The 20,292-nt window shown below is 39.1% G+C and overlaps 1 protein-coding gene across 2 annotated transcripts in view; it reads right to left on the bottom strand.

Moving 5' to 3' along the window:
- Positions 1 to 8,399: 8,399 nt before the first annotated feature.
- The window catches only part of DSPP (dentin sialophosphoprotein), a 144,099-nt gene continuing 132,206 nt past the window's right edge, over positions 8,400 to 20,292 (bottom strand). For both annotated transcript variants that reach the window (XM_049709017.1, XM_004266145.3), the window contains 5 exons: positions 18,930 to 19,032; positions 16,047 to 16,120; positions 14,924 to 15,010; positions 13,794 to 14,789; positions 8,400 to 13,311 (listed from right to left, as the gene is read on the bottom strand). In XM_049709017.1, coding sequence (XP_049564974.1) covers positions 11,542 to 13,311; positions 13,794 to 14,789; positions 14,924 to 15,010; positions 16,047 to 16,097 — 2,904 coding nt within the window. In that variant the 5' untranslated portion in view covers positions 16,098 to 16,120; positions 18,930 to 19,032 and the 3' untranslated portion in view covers positions 8,400 to 11,541. The remainder of the gene's footprint in view (positions 13,312 to 13,793; positions 14,790 to 14,923; positions 15,011 to 16,046; positions 16,121 to 18,929; positions 19,033 to 20,292) is intronic.

The raw sequence follows: 20,292 nt of genomic DNA, 5'->3' as shown, positions 1-20,292 counted from the left end.
ATACAAGGGACTCCCCATAAGATTAACAGTTGATCTTTCAGCAGAAACTCTGCAAGCCAGAAGGGAGTGACAGGACATATTTAAAGTGATGAAAGGGAAAAAACTACAACCGAGATTACTCTACCCAGCAAAGATCTCATCCAGATTTGACGGAGAAATTAAAACCTTTACAGACAAGCAAAAGCTAAGACAATTCAGTACCACCAAACCAGCTTTACAACAAATGCTAAAGGAACTTCTCTAGACAGGAAACACAAGAGAAGAAAAAGACCTACAAAAACAAGTCCAAAACAATTAAGAAAATGGTAATAGGAGCATACATAACGATAATTACCTTAAACATAAATGGATTAAATGCTCCAACCAAAAGAGATAGACTGGCTGAATGGATACAAAAACAAGACCCATATATATGCTCTCTACAAGAGACCCACTTCAGACCCAGGGACACATACAGATTGAAGGTAAGGGGATGGAAAAAGATATTCCATGCAAATAGAAGTCATAAGAAAGCAGTAGTAGCAGTTCTCATATCAGACAAAATAGACTTTAAAATAAAGACTATTACAACAGACAAAAAAGGATATTACATAATGATCGAGGGATCAATCCAAGAAGATATAACAATTGTAAATATTTATGCACCCAACATAGGAGCATCTCAATACATAAGGCAAATGTTAACAGCCATAAAAGGGGAAATTGAAAATAATGCAATCATAGTAAGGGACTTTAACACCCCACTTTCACCAATGGACAGATCACCCCAAATGAAAATAAATAAGGAAACACAAGCTTTAAATGATACCTTAAACAAAATGGAGTTAATTGATATTTACAGGGCATTCCATCCAAAAACAACAGAATACACTTTCTTCTCAAGTGTTCATGGAACATTCTCCAAGATAGATCACATCTTGGGTCACAAATCAATCCTTGGTAAATTTAAGAAAATTGAAATCATATCAAGTACCTTTTCTGACCACAACACTATGAAACCAGATATCAATTACATGAAAAACTGTGTAAAAAATACAAACACATGGAGGCTAAACAATTCGCTAATAAATAACCAGGAGATCAATGAAGAAATCAAAGAGGAAATAAAAAGAAACCTAGAAACAAATGAGAATGAAAGCATGAAGACCCAAAACCTATGGGATGCAGTAAAAGCAGTTTTAAGAGGGAAGTTTATAGCAATACAATCTTACCTCAAGAAACAAGAAAAATCTCAAATAAACAACTTAACCTTACACCTAAAGCAATTAGTGAAAGAAGAACAAAAAAAAAACCCCAAATTTAGCAGAAGGAAAGAAATCATAAAGATCAGATCAGAATTAAATGAAAAAGAAACGAAGGAAAAAATAGCAAAGATCAATAAAACTAAAAGCTGGTTCTTTGAGAAGATAAACAACATTGATAAACCATTAGCCAGACTCATCAAGAAAAAAAGAGAGAAGACTCAAATCATTTTATAGGCTATATGCCAATAAAATGGACAACGTGAAAGAAATGCACAAATTCTTACAAAACCACAACATTCTGAGATGGAACCAGGAAGAAATAGAAAATATAAACAGACAAATCAGAAGCACTGAAATTGAAAGTGTGATTAAAAATCTTCCAACAAACAAAAGTCCAGGACCAGATGGCTTCACAGGAAAATTCTATCAAACACTTAGATAAGAGCTAACAGCTATCCTTCTCAAACTCTTCCAAAATATAGCAGAGGGAGGAACACTCCCAAACTCATTCTATGAGGCCACCATCACCCTGATACCAAAACCAGACAAAGATGTCACAAAAAAAAGAAAACTACAGGCCAATATCACTGATGAACATAGATGCAAAAATCCTCAACAAAATACTAGCAAACAGAATCCAACAGCACATTAAATGGATCATACACCATGATCAAGTGGGGTTTATCCCAGGAATGCAAGCATTCTTCAATACACGCAAATCAATCAACATGATACAGCATATTAACAAACGGAAGGAGAAAAACCATATGATCATCTCAATAGATGCAGAGAAAGCTTTCAACAAAATTCAACATCCATTTATGATAAAAACCCTCTAGAAAGTAGGCAGAGAGGGAACTTTCCTCAACATAATAAAGGTCATGTATGACAAAGCCACAGCCAACATCGTCCTCAATGGTGAAAAGCTGAAAGCATTTCCACTAAAATCAGGAACAAGACAAGGTTGCCCACTCTCACCACTATTATTCAACATAGTTTTGGAAGTTTTAGCCACAGCAATCAGAGAAGAAAAGGAAATAAAAAGAATCCAAATCGGAAAAGAAGAAGTAAATCTGTCACTGTTTGCAGATGACATGATACTATATCTAGAGAATCCTAAAGATGCTACCAGAAAACTACTAGAGCTAATCAATGAATTTGGTAAAGTAGCAGGATACAAAATTAATGCACTGAAATCTCTGGCATTCCTATACACTAATGATGAAAAATCTGAAAGTGAAATTAAGAAAACACTCCCATTTACCACTGCAAAAAAAGAATAAAATATTTAGGAATAAAACTACCTAAGGAGACAAAAGACCTGTATGCAGAAAATTATAAGACACTGATGGTCACCTTATTTTTGATAAAGGAATGAAGAATATACAATGGAGAAAAGACAGCCTCTTCAATTAGTGGTGCTGGGAAAACTGAACAGCTACATGTAAAAGAATGAAATTAGAACACTCCCTAACACCATACACAAAAATAAACTCAAAATGGATTAAAGACCTAAATGTAAGGCCAGACACTATCAAACTCGCAGAGGAAAACATAGGCAGAACACTCTATGACATAAATCACAGCAAGATACTTTTTGACCCACCTCCTAGAGAAATGGAAACAAAAATAAACAAATGGAACCTAATGAAACTTCAAAGCTTTTGCACAGCAAAGGAAACTATAAACAAGACGAAAAGACAACCCTCAGAATGGGAGAAAACATTTGCAAATGAAGCAACTGACAAAGGATTCATCTCCAAAATATACAAGCAGCTCATGCACCTCAATATCAAAAAAACAAACAACCCAATCCAGAAATGGGCAGAAGACCTAAATAGACATTTCTCCAAAGAAGATATACAGACTGCCAACAAACACATGAAAGGATGCTTAACATCACTAATCATTAGAGAAATGCAAATCAAGACTACAATGAGGTATCACCTCACACCAGTCAGAATGGCCATCATCAAAAAATCTAGAAACAATAAATGCTGGAGAGGGTGTGGAGAAAAGGGAATACTCTTGCACTGTTGGTGGGAAAGTAAATTGATACAGCCACTATGGAGAACAGTATGGAGGTTCCTTAAAAAACTACAAATAGAACTACCATATGACCCAGCAATCCCAGTACTGGGCATATACCCTGAGAAAACCATAATTCAAAAAGACGCATGCACCCCAGTGTTCATTGCAGCGCTATTTACAATAGCCAGGACATGGAATCCACCTAAATGTCTATTGACAGATGAATGGATAAAGAAGATGTGGCACATATATACAATGCAATATTACTCAGCCACTTAAAGAAATGAAATTGAGTTATTTTAGTGAGGTGGATGGGCCTAGGGACCATCATACAGAGTGAAGTAAGTCAGAAAGAGAAAAACAAGTACTTGCTAACACATATATATGGAATCTAAGAAAAATTTTAAAAAAAGGTCACGAAGAACCTAGGGGCAGGACGGGAATAAAGATGCAGAACTACTAGAGAATGGACTTGAAGATATGGGGAGAGGGAAGGGTAGGCTGGGACGAAGTGTGAGAGTGGCATGGACTTATATACACTACCAAATGTAAAATAGATAGCTAGTGGGAAGCAGCCGCATAGCACAGGGAGATCAGCTCGGTGCTTTGTGACCACCTAGAGGGGTGAGATTGGGAGGGTGGGAGGGAGGGAGACCCAGAGGGAAGAGATATGGGGATACATGTATATCTGATTCACTTTGTTATAAAGCAGAAACTAACACACCATTGTAAAGCAATTATACTCAAATAAAGATGTTAAAAAATAAAGAATATCTATTAGTCTACTTCCTTTCCTGAACACATAAAATTACATGCATAAATATCAGTTGTGATCTATGTGCTTGTTTTAGTATATTTCCTAATCCTATTTCAGTAAACTAATTTTGGATTTTCGTTTTCTACTCTTCAATTTTCTTCTCTCTTCGTTCTTTAGCTGCTCCCAATAACTTCACTTTTTATTATCTGTTAATATATTTAGGGCTAGACAGACCCCTATAAGACACTTTGTAAAAGATAATATTTCTTCTTTATTTGCATAATTTAAAGGAATAAATAGCTTTGTCCAACTTCCTATTTACTAGAGCTTAGATTGAACCATTTGCAATTGCTTTTTTTTAGGTTAAAAAAAGAACAGTTGAAATGAAGCAACCAGCAGTGCCGTACATTACAGCTGACAGTGTGGGCTCAGGGGCGCCGACCCCTGCACTGTCGAAAATCAGCCTATAGTCAGCCATGCATATCCTTGGTTCCTCTGTATCTTGGGTTTTGTATCTGCAGATTTAACCAACTAGGGATAATGTAATACTATAGCAGATGTTTAGTGAAAAGAATCTGCGTATGCAGTTCAAACCCACGTTTGTTCAAGGGTCAACCATACATCTTTCTTATCTCTCCATCTCATCTTCTTTTTTGTAATTTCTCTATGAATCCTATGCTTCTGGCATCCTCATCTATTCCTTCTACCCCTCAATACATTCTGCTTCTAATCAGTGGTTCATCTGACTCAGAATTCCCTCCTCGCCACCGATTGTATTAGTCAGGGTTCACCAGAGAAACAGAACCAATAGGATATGTAAAGCTATATAAGAGATATAGATGTAGATATAGGAATAGGCACTGATTATGGAGGCTGAGAAGTTCCATGAACGTTAACAATACTTAAATACTGATATAAAGTCAATACATTTTCTTCTGTTACATGATAAGGGAATAAGAGAGGAAATAAGACAAAGATATCTGAGACAGATATACACACATATATATTCACACACAAATGTATTCATAGCAAAATAAGGAGGAAACGCTCAGGACAGTTTCAGTCCTTATTTCTGTAACTGGTCATGGGGTCATAGTTGATATTGGTAACTATCTTCATCTACTACCCATTCTAAGTCTTTTGCCTCCAGCAAGCACCTCAGCTGGTCATGGTTCTTACCTGGTGAAGTTACGCAAATCTTCATTCCTGAAGCGTCTGGGCCATTTGTAATCCTGCCTGGATCGGGTGGTTGTAGTTTTCCATTTACCTTCATCACAAGGCACGATAATACTGAGACACCCTAACAGATCTCCTGTATTCCAGACATATGTTTACTTACCTCCACTGTGGAATAATAATTCAATCTCCCCTCAGTCATCATGATCCGTCACCCCAGCCAACACTGTAACTCTATTCTTTACCTGTTGTTTCAGAGGCATGAGGAACTCCAAGTGGCCAGGTGCCAGTATTAACCTCCGGTTCAATGGAATCATTGTTGAGTCTCCAGGTGGAAGCATTGCCCCCTCTGGAACTAAAATCTCTAGGTCAGCAAAGCATAAAGTCACAGAAACAAAAAGCAAAAATGTGGCTAGTGGGTCACTAGGGTTAACAGTGAGTGGTACCACTACAATTTCTACCCCTTGATCACTAGACTCATGAATCCTGCCTATCATATAAATATGATTTGCACCATATATTGGACGCTGACTCAGAGCATATGCAGCTTTCTGTAGAACCTTACCCCAGCCCCGAAAAGTATTACCGCCTAGCTGGCTTTGTAACTGAGTCTTCAAAAGGTCATTCCACCATTCTATCAAGCCAGCTACTTCAGGACGGTGAGGAACATAGTAAGACAAGTGAATTCCATGAGCATGGGACCACTGTAGCACTTCTTTTGCTATGATTTGAGTTCCTTGATCAGAAGCAGTGCTGTGTGGAAAATCATGACAGTGGACAAGGTATTCCTTAAATCCGTGGATGGTGGTTTTGGCATAAGCATTGCATGCAGAGAAGGAAAATCAATATCTAGAGTAAGTGTCTATTCCAGTAAGAACAAAATACTGCCCCTTCCATGATGGAAGCAGTCCAATTGATCAGCCTGCACCAGGTAGCTGGCTGTTCACCCTGGGGAATGATGTCATGTGAGGGCTCAGTGTTAGAATCAGCTGCTGGCAGATTGGGCACTCAACAGTGGCCACGGCCAGGCTGGTCTTGGTGAGAGGGCGTCCGTGTTGCTGAGCCCATGCATAACGTCCATCCCTGCCACCATGGCCACTTTGCTCATGAACACATTGGGCAATGACAGGGGTCTGGGGAAAGAGGCTGACTGGTGTCCACAGAACATGACATCCTATCCTACTGATTGCTATAATCCTCTTCTGCTGACGTCACCCTTTGGTGCGCATTTACATAGGACACAAATATCTTCATGGTTTTGCCCACTCAGAGAGATCTATCAACATACTTCCTCCTCAAATCTCTGCATCACCAATTTTCCAGTCATGTTCCTTCCAAGCCCCTGGTCATCCAGTCAGACCACGGCCACAGCCCATGAATCAGGATATAGTTGCACACCTACCCTTTTCTCCTTCTAAGCAGAGTGAACAAACAGGGGCACTGCCCAAAGTCCTGCCCACTGGGAGGTTTGTTTTCACCACTCTTTTTAAGGGATATCCCGGGAAGAAGCTGTAGTGCAGCTGCCCACTTTGAGGTGGTGCTTGCATATTCTGTAGAACCATCTGTTAACCAGGCCTGAGTCTCCTTTTCCTCTGTCAGCTGGTCATAGGGAATGCCCCATGAGGTCATAGGCACAGGCTGGGAGAGAGGAGGCGGGGTAGCGGGAGTAGGGGCCACGGACATTTGGGCCACTTCTTCATGTAATTTACTTGTGCCTTCAGGGCTCAGGCCCAGTCCTGTACACACCACTTCCACTTGATGATGGAGAGTTGCTGTGCATGCCTAACTCTAGAGCTTCATGGGTCAGTTAACACCCAGTTGATAATGGGATGCTCAGGTCACATGGTAAGTTGTTCAATGTCTACAAAGGCCCAGTAGCAGGCCAAGGGCTCTCTCTCAAAAGGAAGGTAGTGGGCTTCCCTGGTGGCGCAGTGGTTGAGAGTCTGCGTGCCGATGCAGGGGACGCGGGTTCGTGCCCCGGTCCGGGAAGATCCCACATGCCGCGGAGCGGCTGGGCCCGTGAGCCATGGCCGCTGAGCCCGCGCGTCCGGATCCTGTGCTCTGCAACGGGAGAGGCCACAGCAGTGAGAGGCCCGCGTACGGCAAAAAAAAAAAAAAAAAAAAAGAAGAAGGAAGGAGTAAAGGAAGGAGGGGTATAGGTAGTGGCAAAGCCCAAAATAATGGTTGCGGGAGTAAGGGAAGCAACTTATGATACAGCTGTCTGTAAATGCAGTGTTTCATGCTAGAGCTGGGGCCGTGCAAACTAATGGAAAACACAGAGTCTAATATATTGGTGACCTTTAGACCTTATACCATTTTCTGAGCTTCATGTGTGCCCCATAGGAATTGACTCTTTTTTTCCTTTTTCTAAAATTTCTTACTTCTTTCTTCTTTTTTCTTTTTTAGCATATAAACCCAAGGTCCCTGTTCAGAGGGGAGAGGTTGGGAACATTGAGCTGTTGGCTTGTTTCACTCTCTAGAGGATTTGCTTGCAAGCAGCAGTGAATGGATCACTGTGAGAACACAATGATATTTTCATCTGTGAACTGAGCTATTCTATTCTGTTCCTGTTCCTTTTAGGGAGAGGAAAATTGTTCCTAGTTATTTTGGTCTCAAGTTTTTCAGAACTTCCATTACAAACCATAAAGCAACTTTGACTTCTGGGAAATTCTATTCCAATTAATAATTTAAAATGTATTTATATGACGAGGTATGGATTCTCTAGAGGTTATCTTTTTATAATCTATTTTAGAAAATAGATTTTGGACTTCCCTGGTGGCGCAGTGGTTAAGAATCCGCCTGCCAATGCAGGGGACACGGGTTTGACCCCTGGTCTGGGAAGATCCCACATGCCGCGGAGCAACTAAGCCCGTGCGCCACAACTACTGAAGCCTGCGCGCCTGGAGCCCGTGCTCCACAACAAGAGAAGCCACCGCAATGAGAAGCCTGCGCACCGCAAGGAAGAGTAGCCCCCGCTCGCCGCAACTGGAGAAAGCCCGCACGCAGCAACGAAGACCCAACGCAGCCTAAATAAATAAATAAATTTTTAAAAAGTGGGAAAGAAACAGAGGTTTGTAAGGAGAAAAGTGAATGTGAAAAGTAAATGTAATGTATAGCTGAATCACTTTGTTATACAGCAGAAACTAACACACCATGGCAAAGCAATTATACTCCAATAAAGATGTTAAAAAAAAGATGACAAAAGTAAATATAAAATGATTACTAGCAGTAATAATGTTTTATAACCCTTTTCTAAACCAATGGCTTTCACATCTTTTTCTTACTGCAACCAAGAGTATATGCATACTTAGACATATTTGTGTATGTATGTATATATAGAGAAATAACACTGTTTCATGGGACACTACACATTATACACTAAAGATTTTTCTTTTTTATTCTTTCATTTTACAAAGTGCTGGTCATGTGTCACTAAACTGATATCATGACCTATTAAATGAGTGGCAACCTGCAGTTTAAAAAAATACTACTCTCATGGGCAATATTAGCAGTTTCTTCATTAATCTTTAGTCCAGAAAATAACCTAAAAGCAATTTTATTTTCTAATACCAGACTTCTTGTGTTCAAAGGATCTACCCTTGAGACGTTCCTTGGGAGTGTCTCCTTCATTTTCACCTTGAAGTTATGGACGGAGGTCAACGAAGATATTACAGTGGAAGGTCAGGGTCATAGTGTTCCTTCATGGCTTCTGACATCGGCCCTAGATTCTGAACATCTCCTCTCCCCTGCCCCAGAAATACTTCTTAAGGTGAAGTCTTTATAAGAGCTGGCAGGAAATTTATCCCACTTGACTCAGGTGACACCTGCAGAGACTCTCATTGGACTAGAAATGGAAAGTGATCAAAAAATAGGGACAGGTTAAATACCTAAGGCATTTCATAAAATAAAATACGACACAGCTTTGAAAAAAGAACGTCACACTGTGTGTAACGAACCAATATTCAAGGTATAGTTTTAGGTTAAAAAGCGTAAGTTAAGCACACTGTGTGTAGTAGACTTCCATGTGTTTTTAAAAGGGGGATATACGTGCTTATATGTGCATAGAATATTTCTGGAAATTTCCACAAGATATTAGTAATGGGAATTGCCTCTAAGGAAGAGAAATAGAAGACTGGGAATCTGGGATGATAGAGATTTAATATTTTTGCCTACCTTTTCATAGTGTTTGAAATTTTTATTTTGTGTATATATACATATTACTTTTTCAATTAAAAAAATAACTTATTTTAGGGAATTCCCTGGCAGTCTAGTGGTTAGGACTCGGTGCTTTCACTGCCAGGGTCATGGAACTAAGATCCCACATGCTGCACAGCATGGACCAAAAAAAAAAAAAAAAAAACTAATTAAAAAAAATATGTTGGAGGAAGTAAGTACTCACAAACTCATTAAGATGAAGGGAGTTTTCCTTGTGAACAGTCCTAGAAATAGATGTTTATTATAGCACCAAAATTCATTATCTCTTTCATTTACATATATTATAATTTACAAAGAGTTTCATATCCATTGCCTGACTTAGAGCTCATAACAACCTTTTGAAATAGGTAGGACAGTTACTAGAAGCCACAATTTACAAATTGGAAAAAGACAAAAGGGCTAAAGGAGTTAAAACTCTAGAGCACAGTTTAAGGAAAGAAGTTTGGAGTCATGTACATGATTATGATATAGTAGAAACTTGAAATTTTACAGTATTAGGAGTTACCAAGTAGTTTATAAATGGCAGTATTTTGAAAGCCTTCAGCAATATTACTTGCAATATTGATCTCTTAACTAAGAAACTCATGCATAAAGGAGGAAGGAGGCAGGAAAAAAAAAAGCTACTGAAACTCTGTGTAAAATATGCCCTATAATAGAGCATAAAATTTTCAACCAGTCAGCTAATGACTGGCTGAAAATTAACATTAAAGAAGTTGCATTCAACACTTCGCCGTATAGAATTTTACCTTTGAATTAGAACAAATCTAAAATAATTACCTAAGTGGAAGAGAGATATCACAAATCATCACTCACTAAATCTTGAATAATACCCTAAAGGCTTATGCTTATGGTCATTATATCTCCCAGAGTCCCAGATAAGCCAAATTTACACCTCCAGTCCCCGGGTAATTATTCATAGCAGCCCTTTCATTCTCAAGGGTATCCTGGTTTGGGGATAAATGATTATCCACCTTATTAAATATCACGCTCTAGTTTCATACACCTTTAAGATCCTCATGTTCTAGGGTTAGGGCTTCATCTCAGAACTAAGGCGTACCCTCATTCGTGCAAAATCTGAAGAACCCACGTTCAGATTTTAGCAGCATGTATGACTCTCAGATAAAAAAGAGTAGTTTCCAAAGCAGCTGTGGGCTTTACCAAAGAGATTAAAATAAGAAGGAAGTCTCAGAGTCTGATTTGGAATTTTTGGTTTGTAGGGGTTTAAAGGCAAATGTGAACCAAGTTTGGCTTGGTGAGACTGAGGTGGAAGACAAATAACTGATTCCACTTAGCAGACGTCTGAACAGAGAGTTCAAAAAGTGCATCCCCTCCAGGAGCACTTCATTCATGAGTTTATTTATTAATAGTTGGAGCACGTTCTAAGCACTGCCTCAGTTTTGTCAGTAGTTTTGGGGACGTTATGCTCCATTTCCAGCACTTTGCAGGCATGTGATACTATACGTGAGGTTTTGTTTAAACCAGCCTCTGAATTCTTTCCTGCTTAGCACTCTTTAGAATTTCCATAATTTGTAATTACTCTATTCACTAATTACAAAGATTATTCCCATGGTCCAGGTAGGTTAAATCGTTGCTGTGATTTTTTTTTTCATGTTGCAAGTGTATTTCTTCCTTAGAACAAGCAGATGAATTGTAGCCAAGCTGGAGATCATGGTAACAGCATCTTTTACTCAGAGGTAAGCAGACCATCTATCCAGAATATATAATTACTGAAAGATTAAGGCATTAAGATGTGTTTACTTGCTACATTCTCTAAAGCACTTGGCATTTAAATTGAAGTTATTTAGTATGTGATTACTTGAGGTTTCTGTGTAAAATACTAAAGAATATTTTAATCATTCTTCTATGTTTACATTTACACTTTTAACAAAATCTTTTCTGAATATATTTAACACGCGGGTACACAGATTCTCTCTCTGAGGGTGTTCAGACCTGGTTCTGAATCTGACAATTTGACTATTTTCTTGTTGTTTCTGTTGTTGTTTACATATGTCTTCTCTTTTATTTCTCCCCTTTGTTTACCTTCTTAGAAATCTTTATTTCCTATCAATTACTCACCAGATTGTTCACAAAAGGAATCTGGTGGAGTTTTCTTTAGTTCTAATCGTCACTGGTTGAGTGATTACTGTCACTGCCTTTACTGTCACTATCACTGTCACCACCACCTCCATTGTTGTCGCCCTTACCAGACTTGCTCTTGCTGTCACTCTCATCACCACTGTCAGATGCACTGTCACTGCTGTCACTATCACTGCTGTTGCTGTCACTGCTGTTGCTGTCACTCCTGTCACTATCACTGCTGTCACTGTCGCTGCTGTCACTATCACTGCTGTCACTGTCACTACTGTCACTGCTATCACTACTATCTGATTTGCTGTCACTGCTGTCACTACTGTCTGATTTGCTGTCACTACTGTCACTGCTGTCACTACTGTCGCTGCTGTCTGACTTGCTGTCACTGCTGTTACTACTGTCACTGTCTGATTTACTGTCACTTTCACTGCTGTCACTACTGTCACTGCTGTCTGATTTGCTGTCACCACTCTCACTGCTGTCACTACTGTCACTGCTGTCACTGCTTTCACTACTGTTGCTGCTGTCCGACTTGCTGTCACCACTGTCACTGCTATCACTACTGTCACTGCTGTCACTGCTTTCACTACTGTCACTGCTGTCTGATTTGCTGTCACTGCTGTCACTACTGTCACTGCTGTCTGATTTGCTGTCACTGCTGTTACTACTGTCACTGTCTGATTTACTGTCACTTTCACTGCTGTCACTACTGTCACTGCTGTCTGATTTGCTGTCACCACTGTCACTGCTGTCACTACTGTCACTGCTGTCACTGCTTTCACTACTGTCACTGCTGTCTGATTTGCTGTCACTACTGTTGCTACTGTCGCTGCTGTCAGACTTGCTGCTACTACTACTGTCACTGCTGTCACTGCTGTCACTGCTTTCACTACTGTTGCTGCTGTCACTACTGTCACTGCTGTCACTACTGTCACTGCTATCACTACTGTTGCTGCTGTCACTGCTGTCACTACTGTCACTGCTGTCACTACTGTCACTACTGTCACTGCTGTCACTGCTGTCACTGCTTTCACTACTGTTGATGCTATTGCTGCTGTCACTGCTGTCTGATTTGCTGTCACTACTGTTGCTACTGTCACTGCTATCACTATTGTCGCTGCTGTCACTGCTGTCAGACTTGCTGCCACTACTACTGTCACTACTGTCACTGCTGTCACTGCTTTCACTACTGTTGCTGCTGTCACTGCTGTCACTACTGTCACTGCTGTCACTGCTGTCACTGCTGTCACTACTGTCGCTGCTGTCACTGCTATCTGAGTTATCTTTGGTGCTGCCTGATTTTCCATTCTTATCACTCCCCATGTCACCATTGCCATCACCACCACTATCATTAGCATCTGATGTGTTATCACTATCACCTTCTTCTCCTCCTTTTGAGTCACTGTCATTGCCATTATCACTTGATTCATCAGAGTTATAAGAAGCATCTCCTCGGCTACTGTGGTTGTTGTCACCTTCAGAATTGGTATCATCACTGCCATTAGACTCATCACTGCTGTTGGGATCATCTCCTTGCACGGATTCATCACCAAACTCATAACTGTCATAGCCATCACTGTTACTGTCACTACGTGTTTTGCTGGGTCCAAACTTATCTTGAGGTTCTAATTTCTGGCCAGGTCCCTGCATGACGTCAACCTCTTCTTGTGCCTTGACATTTCCTTTGCCCACAATCATTCCATGTTGGCCTTTACTCTCTTTATCTTCATTCATTTTCCCAGCTTCTTTGGTAATATTGTTTCTGTTGCCACTGCTGGGACATTCCATTTCTATTCCCTATGGAAAGATGGAGAAAAGAATGATTAATTAGTGAACGTTGTTCTGCAAAATTGCATTGGTTTGAGGAAGACTGACTGGGGAAAGTGGCCATAGAACAGGAGTTCAGCTTCCAGTACTTCAGAAACATCTGTCTGTGAAAACGTGCTTTATTCAGTACTTGAAAGTACTCTGGTGTTTAGATTATAGACCATCCCATTTGTGCCTTTACCCAGTAAGAGCTTTCGTAAACAGTTACGTGCTGCATTAATTATTTAGCATAAGACTTTTGAAGAATTATAACCAAATTTTCAGAGATTTCTGCTTTTTAAAATTGTTCTATAGCAAAGTCTAGTATGGACTCTAGCTTTCCCATCAAATATTCAAGTAATTTAGATGCAAAAATACATGACTATTTGTCATGATTTATTTTCATGCTACCATCATGGAAGTAAGGGGAGAATTTAAACTGCCCTTGAAAGAAACCAGCTTCACAAACTAACCTTAACTTGGTTCTTCCCAATAGCAGGTGGCTCTAATTTTTCAGTGATTCCATTTTCCACAGCTTTGCTTTCTCTGTGATTGTGTTTTTGAGTGTCCTCTATTTTTTGGCTACCATTGTCTCCTGAAATACCGTCAAAATCGTCCTCACTCTTGGAGGTGTTATTTCCATCAATGGCGTGGGTGTCTTCTTTGTCTGCAGGGTCATCAGCTTCACCACTAATTGAACTTTGACCTAAGCTATTGTCATCGTCACCTTCTGTTTCATGAGGTTGACCCTCTTGGCCCTTGCTGTTATCAGGGCCTTTTTCTCCATTCCCTGTCTCTTCACCTTCATCATCACCAGAGCCCTTGTCTTCATTTTCATCTGCTCCATTCCCACTAGGACTTCCATCAGAATTGTCCAAGGCGACATCTTCTCTATTGCTATCTCCACTTTCCCCTGGTGTTACCCCTGTCTCCTCATTCCCGTTGCTCTCGCCTTCTCTCTGAGGTGTTTCTTCACTTGTATCACCCCCATTTCTACAGAAATTCCCACTTATCTCATCCTTGTGACCTGTGCCATTATTGCTTCCAGCTCCTTGATGTCCATCTTCTTGGACAACAGTGGCATCTTCACTCTGACTTGCATTTCCAACACCCCCATTTTGGGAATTGTTCCCAGTAATCCCATTAATATTGCTCCCATTTGCTGTTCTAGCACTGTCGATGATGCTTACTTGTCCCCTGACGCCATTTGCTGTGGTGCTGTCTTCTTGATGGAGCCCATCATGACCATATGTTTCTGGTTTTCCTGTGCCCCCATTCAGATCCTCAGTATTCCCCTCTTCATTTGCTAACATGGAACGTGCAGAAGAACTTTTCTCTCCCACTTCTGCCCCCTCAGAACCATTTCTCTCTCCTTTGTACTCATCTTTGGTGTACTGTTGCCTTCCTCTTTCATTTTCATGCAGGAGGACACCACTTTCTTTGGTGGTATCATTGGCATTTAACTCATCCTGGAAAAGGGAAACAATGCAAAATAAATTGTGGATACCATCTTAAAGTAGAGCAAACTGAAAAGATAAGCATCAATTTTTTGGAAGTTAGTGGAATCTAAAAACAACTCAGAAACACATTTCACATCCTATACCTGTATCGGCACTTTCAATTCTGCTAGAAGATTTAAATTCACAGATTTGTCAACAGCATGTCTCTCCAATGGCTTGATTTGAGGAACCTACCAAAGTGAAAATACTGGAAATTGAAAACATTCTTATTTTGTGCACATGTGTGCCCACACATGCACACACACACACACACACACACACACATTTTTCTCCAAATGAAGAAAAAAAGATATAACACAAAGGTCAAGGTATGATCTAATTGGGTAGAAAAGAGAAGTGGCTTGTTATAGGGCTTATGTAGAATTTAAACTTGGCAGTATTCCCAATTTTATTGAAGTATTAACCAGATCACTTAACTGTAGAAAGGGAATAGTCTTTTATAAAAATGAAGAGAGACCTTTGATATTTCTGTACTATGCTTCTTGCAATAGCACCAGACCCACATTAAGTATAATCCTGGCCAAAACCCCTAAGAAAATAGTAGGTGTGACCAGAGCCAGAGAGGAAGCAAAGGCAAGTACTTTGCTACTTCTGTGCCCTTCAGGAGCACAATGAAAACAGTTGAGAAAATTCTCAACTACAGAAATACCAAAGTGTTTGGTATTACGAAAACATACCAAAATGTTAACCATAACAGCTGGCTAATAAAATTACAAATGGTTTAATTTTCCTAATTTTTCTTTGTTGGTATTTATCTGTATATTCCAAATTTAACTTTCTGAGTGAAACATCAGTTTTCCCTTTGTTGAAAAAACACATGATTTTTTTCCTATTTTTCTTTCTTGAAATCTTCCTAAACAATACAGGCTTTGTTGATATTAGAATGAAACTCATAGGGTGTTAGCAAAGATGGACAGTCTCCATGACTTCTAAGCATTAAATGTAAATGAATCTGAGTGAACTTTAAAAGAAATAATCCTTCCAACAAGACAGGAGTTTCAATTAGAAGAACGGGAGCATGAATTGGAGTGCCTATTTGGTTTTGTTGAGACCCCAAATATATCTTGTAAAGTCTTTCATGTAAATCTAAAAGTTTAGACTCAGCTGATCGACAAGGTCTCAAGAAAAAAAAAGTATATATACATAAATGTTAGCTTAAAAGAGATAACAAAGTAAGAAGGATTTTTCTGAGGAAGGCATACTTACTGGAATGGCCCATGCTACTGTCCAAATGCAAAAATATATAATTATCTTCATTTCCTTTAGAAATATTAATCAGGCTGTTTTTGAAGAAAAAAGAACAGCACAAAATTACTTATAAAGCAAAATATGATAGCCATATAATGTATTATTTTGGTCTGTAAGCATTTGCGTTTTTCCTAGGCAAGGAGTATAGACGCAACATCAGAAGAAGCTGTCAAGACTCAGTGCTCCAGAGCACACCTGGAGCCACAGTGACGTACAATGGCGTCATCCAGCTCAGCACTGATGGCGCTACCTAGACTTTTTCTGCCTTTGCCAACAAAGGGGTATAGCCAGGCAGTTACAAAAACCATAACTATAACTTTCTCCTTCTGTTGTTCTTGATGGCAATAATGTGTCTTCTGAATAGTTTTAATCAAGGATTAACTAATTCTGCTAAGATTGTGCTTAAAAGATTGTGTTTATCATCCCCACCCCAAAGCCACACTACTGGGCTGGCTAGACTGTACAGAAAAGAAGTTACTAGCATGAAGATGAAAGAACATGGAGTTTGGATTCAGAGACCTGGGTTCCAATTCTATCTTTGCTCCCTGATGTGTGAGCTTGAAGAATTTAAGTAGCTTTCTTAAGCATTTGATTCCTCTGTCTGGGATAAAAGAATACCTGCACTTCAGGATTATCCCAATTATCTTAGCAGAAGAATCTTCTCTGAGAAACATTCTCTGACTCCATGTCAAAGGGCGTTTGGTGTCTCTCTCCTCTTTACACCCAGGAGCTTCTGCACACCTCGCTAGTAGCGCTGCACAGTTTTCACTGTTTTAAAGTAGCCTGGGGGCTACTTATATGTTCCCCCACCCTACTGAGAGCTCCTGAGGTCCAGGAGAGTGTCTTGGTGATCACTGTATTCCAAACCACAGCACAGAAAAAGCTATTTTGTGAATGTTGCTGATGAATATATACTTATTACTCTAAGCAACATGTAGCACTGTTCCGGGTATTTAACAGTCTCAATAAATGATAGCGATTATTATGTGGGACTTCTAAAAACATGATCCTTCATTCCTGTTAGAATCCACATTCAGAAATGATCTAATGTACATTTTTGATACATTGGGATAGACATTGAGTTCATGAGAATCAAAATTTTAAACCGCTGTTTACTGCAAATTGGATTTCTTGATATAATGATGCTATTACTATAGAAAGGAAGGAGGAATTTTACTTCTATTTCATGCACTCCCACTGGATTTATAGATTATAATATTGTATGTCATAAGATAGCCTTGCTTGAATTTAATGCTGATAGTGGAAGCATAATAAAACCGCAGTGAATATCGACCGTCCTAGAAGTATTGGCATTTTCACAGGAGAGAGGACCCAGTTCCAGAGCTATTGAGAGGGGAAAAAAATGTGCTTACTCTTATAGCTGTTCAACAGAAAGCCAAGAATAGCTAGACCTCTTTCAAAAATGCTATAGATTAAAAACGAGGCTGATGTGACCTCAGGACACTATAATGCAGAGCTCTGGGGCATAGATGTGGAAGGGCAGCTGTTTAGTAAGCAGAGGTTATACTGTACTTTGCAGTCCCAAACCTAATTATTACATAGACTCTGCAGAAGACCAGTCTACACTGTGATTTGGAGGAAACATGGTATCCTGGAAAGGAACTTATAGTGAAGGACAGAGTTATGTGCATCCCATTTCTGAACTGCAATCCAGCAATCTGACCACTTTAGCTCTCTTTCAAATCTACTGCAGAACAATGCACGACGCTACTTGCCACTGTGTCCACAGGTAGGTAAATGGCTTGAAAGACTACTATCGAAATGGCCTCCGTTTTGTCAGTCTGAAAGCAGAGGCTTCAGAATTGTGTGAACTCCCTTCAGATTATTTTATGTATTATCACAAACAAAATGAGATTTTACTTAATTTGAACAAGTTAATAAAACCTTGAAAAGCAAAGCTTAAATAAAGCCCTGTTTCAAAGCCCAAGGTAGTTATTTATATCTGGTTATCTAATTTGTTATCAAAACTAATAAAAGCAACCAGATAATTACAAGGTTTCTACCTCAGCTTACCAGTTTTTTAGTAACATGCCTTTTACTTGCCAAGCCTACTATTATGGCATGAAGCAGAAAGAGGGTGTGAAAGAGGTCAGGCTCTCCAGACACCCTAAGTGGAAGTATTTTCATCTAGTTTTAAAACCCTAATGTCAATTGGTAAAATAATAATAATAACAATTTATTATTATTTTAGGCCAAAGGTTGATTTTTCAGGGACCAAAAAATTAAATGTAAACTGATACTCATCCAACAAACATTTGAAGGCCTAATGTGGGCCATATACTGAACCCTGGGAACAGATATGAGTCCTATCCTCATAGAGTTTATTACTGACTAGATTAGCCAAACTTTGAAATAAATGTAACATAATGCGTTAAATCAAATTCCTAAATCCATGTTCATTTCTTAATACAGTCAGTGTTTAAATGTTATTTGAAAGAGATGGTTTTTCTGCATGAAAATAACAGTAATGGAGCTTTAGTGAATTATGCATAAAATATTCTAATCACTCATTCCGTTGTTAATATTTTAGATATAAAATATGTGCTTCATCGTACATATACTTTTCCTATTAGCAACTTATATTTTAACATAATGGCTGTGGAAAACAAATCTGATTCTTCAGTGATGCAATATTTTGCTAGGTGGAATTAGCACCACTTACCACATAATTTTCCATTATCTTTTAAAACATAATTTTAATTTGACAAGTCAAAAGGGAAGGAAAATGTCTAATCATAAGGGTTATTCATTTTTTTAAATCGAGTTGGCTTCTCTGAAATTCGAATTTCTTTCCAAAGAAATCAGTTGGGTCCATCTTACCTTAAAAGCCTTCAAAGGGACTTTGAAAATCCAGGATTTCTTATCTTTCTCTTTGAGGACTGAGTGGCACACTGTCCTGGGCTTTTGCATGACAATTTTGTACCTGCCGAAATTTAAAGTCAGTTTGATAATTTTCTCAACCAATCACTGTTTAGGATCCTTGATACGGGGTTATAAAGTGTCAGTGTGTCTATGAAGCACATAATAAGTTACCCCACTTCCTTCACTTGCTGGTATGTATTTGCTCACTGAACCATTCGATTCCAAAGGGACTAGACTTACTTTCACTTAATTAAATAGCTCCTGGGAGGCTGTTTTGCATCTTAAATATAGACAATCAGTGTAACATATCTGAAAAGAGCCACTTAAACTCTGTCACCCTGACATTTCTTGTCTTACTAAGGTTGGCAATCTAAGAAAACTCTAGGTTTCTTTAGTGAATATACTGCCTATTTAAGACCCCTATCATTCCTGAGGTAGGTATTAAAGTTTCTGTGCTATAATTCAAGAAACTGTCCACATGCAACAGCCTGGACATTGCCTGAGGGGTCTTTAACAGTCTATAAATAGTAACTCCCAAGAAATCTCTCTGACCTAAATAAACAGTGGTGTGAAGCTTAAAAATGTATCAATTTAGTATCCAAACTAAATTTTAAAAATAGATATTCAAAATACTAAAACTTATTGTAAGGTAGCTAGATGTGCAAAAGTGCATACCTACAGTCAATCTAGCTCTCAGTTACCTCTGTTATTTGTGCTAGCCGTGGAGGACGACCTAGAAAGCCAGACCATAATTGTAGCACAAGTTCTGGCACCTGAACTCACCATTCACTTGAACCCCAGACGTATGCTGTAATGCGGGTAACCCCTAAACCAGTTCTCCAATCTAAGAATTGAAAACCTTGACAGTCTAAGTCTCTCCATGTACTTGTTCAAAATATTCCGATTTTTTAAAATGTCATAATATCAAAGGATGTGAACCAAGTAACTTGCTACTACCCAACAGTGATAACTCCAGGATTTATATATAGAACTATTACAGGGAAAGTAGTAAGGTTGAAAGGGAGTGGAAGGAATGGAAAGAGATTGGCCTTGAAGCTGTGTTTTCATAGCAAACACTTTGTTCTTATCTAAACAGCATGTTTACGTGGGTGGCTTAGAGGACCTAATCAAATTTTAAGGAGTCTTAAGTCACTTCTGGGAGCAACACAACAGATACTAGTGGAGGTTAGGGAACTGAACCTGCCTTCCTTTTCCGTTAACCTGAATTAACATGAGAATTCTGATCTTTCGTTAACTTTCCCAGGTTTCAGCAAAGGATTGTAGCATCATACCCTCAGCTTTTTCTAGATCATTCTCTCCT

Source organism: Orcinus orca, chromosome 4 (genome assembly GCF_937001465.1).
Source record: "Orcinus orca chromosome 4, mOrcOrc1.1, whole genome shotgun sequence".
In the NCBI taxonomy this organism is placed as follows: Eukaryota; Metazoa; Chordata; class Mammalia; order Artiodactyla; family Delphinidae; genus Orcinus; species Orcinus orca.
Note: the sequence above shows the minus strand (reverse complement) of the source record. Positions and strands in the feature narration are given on the sequence as shown.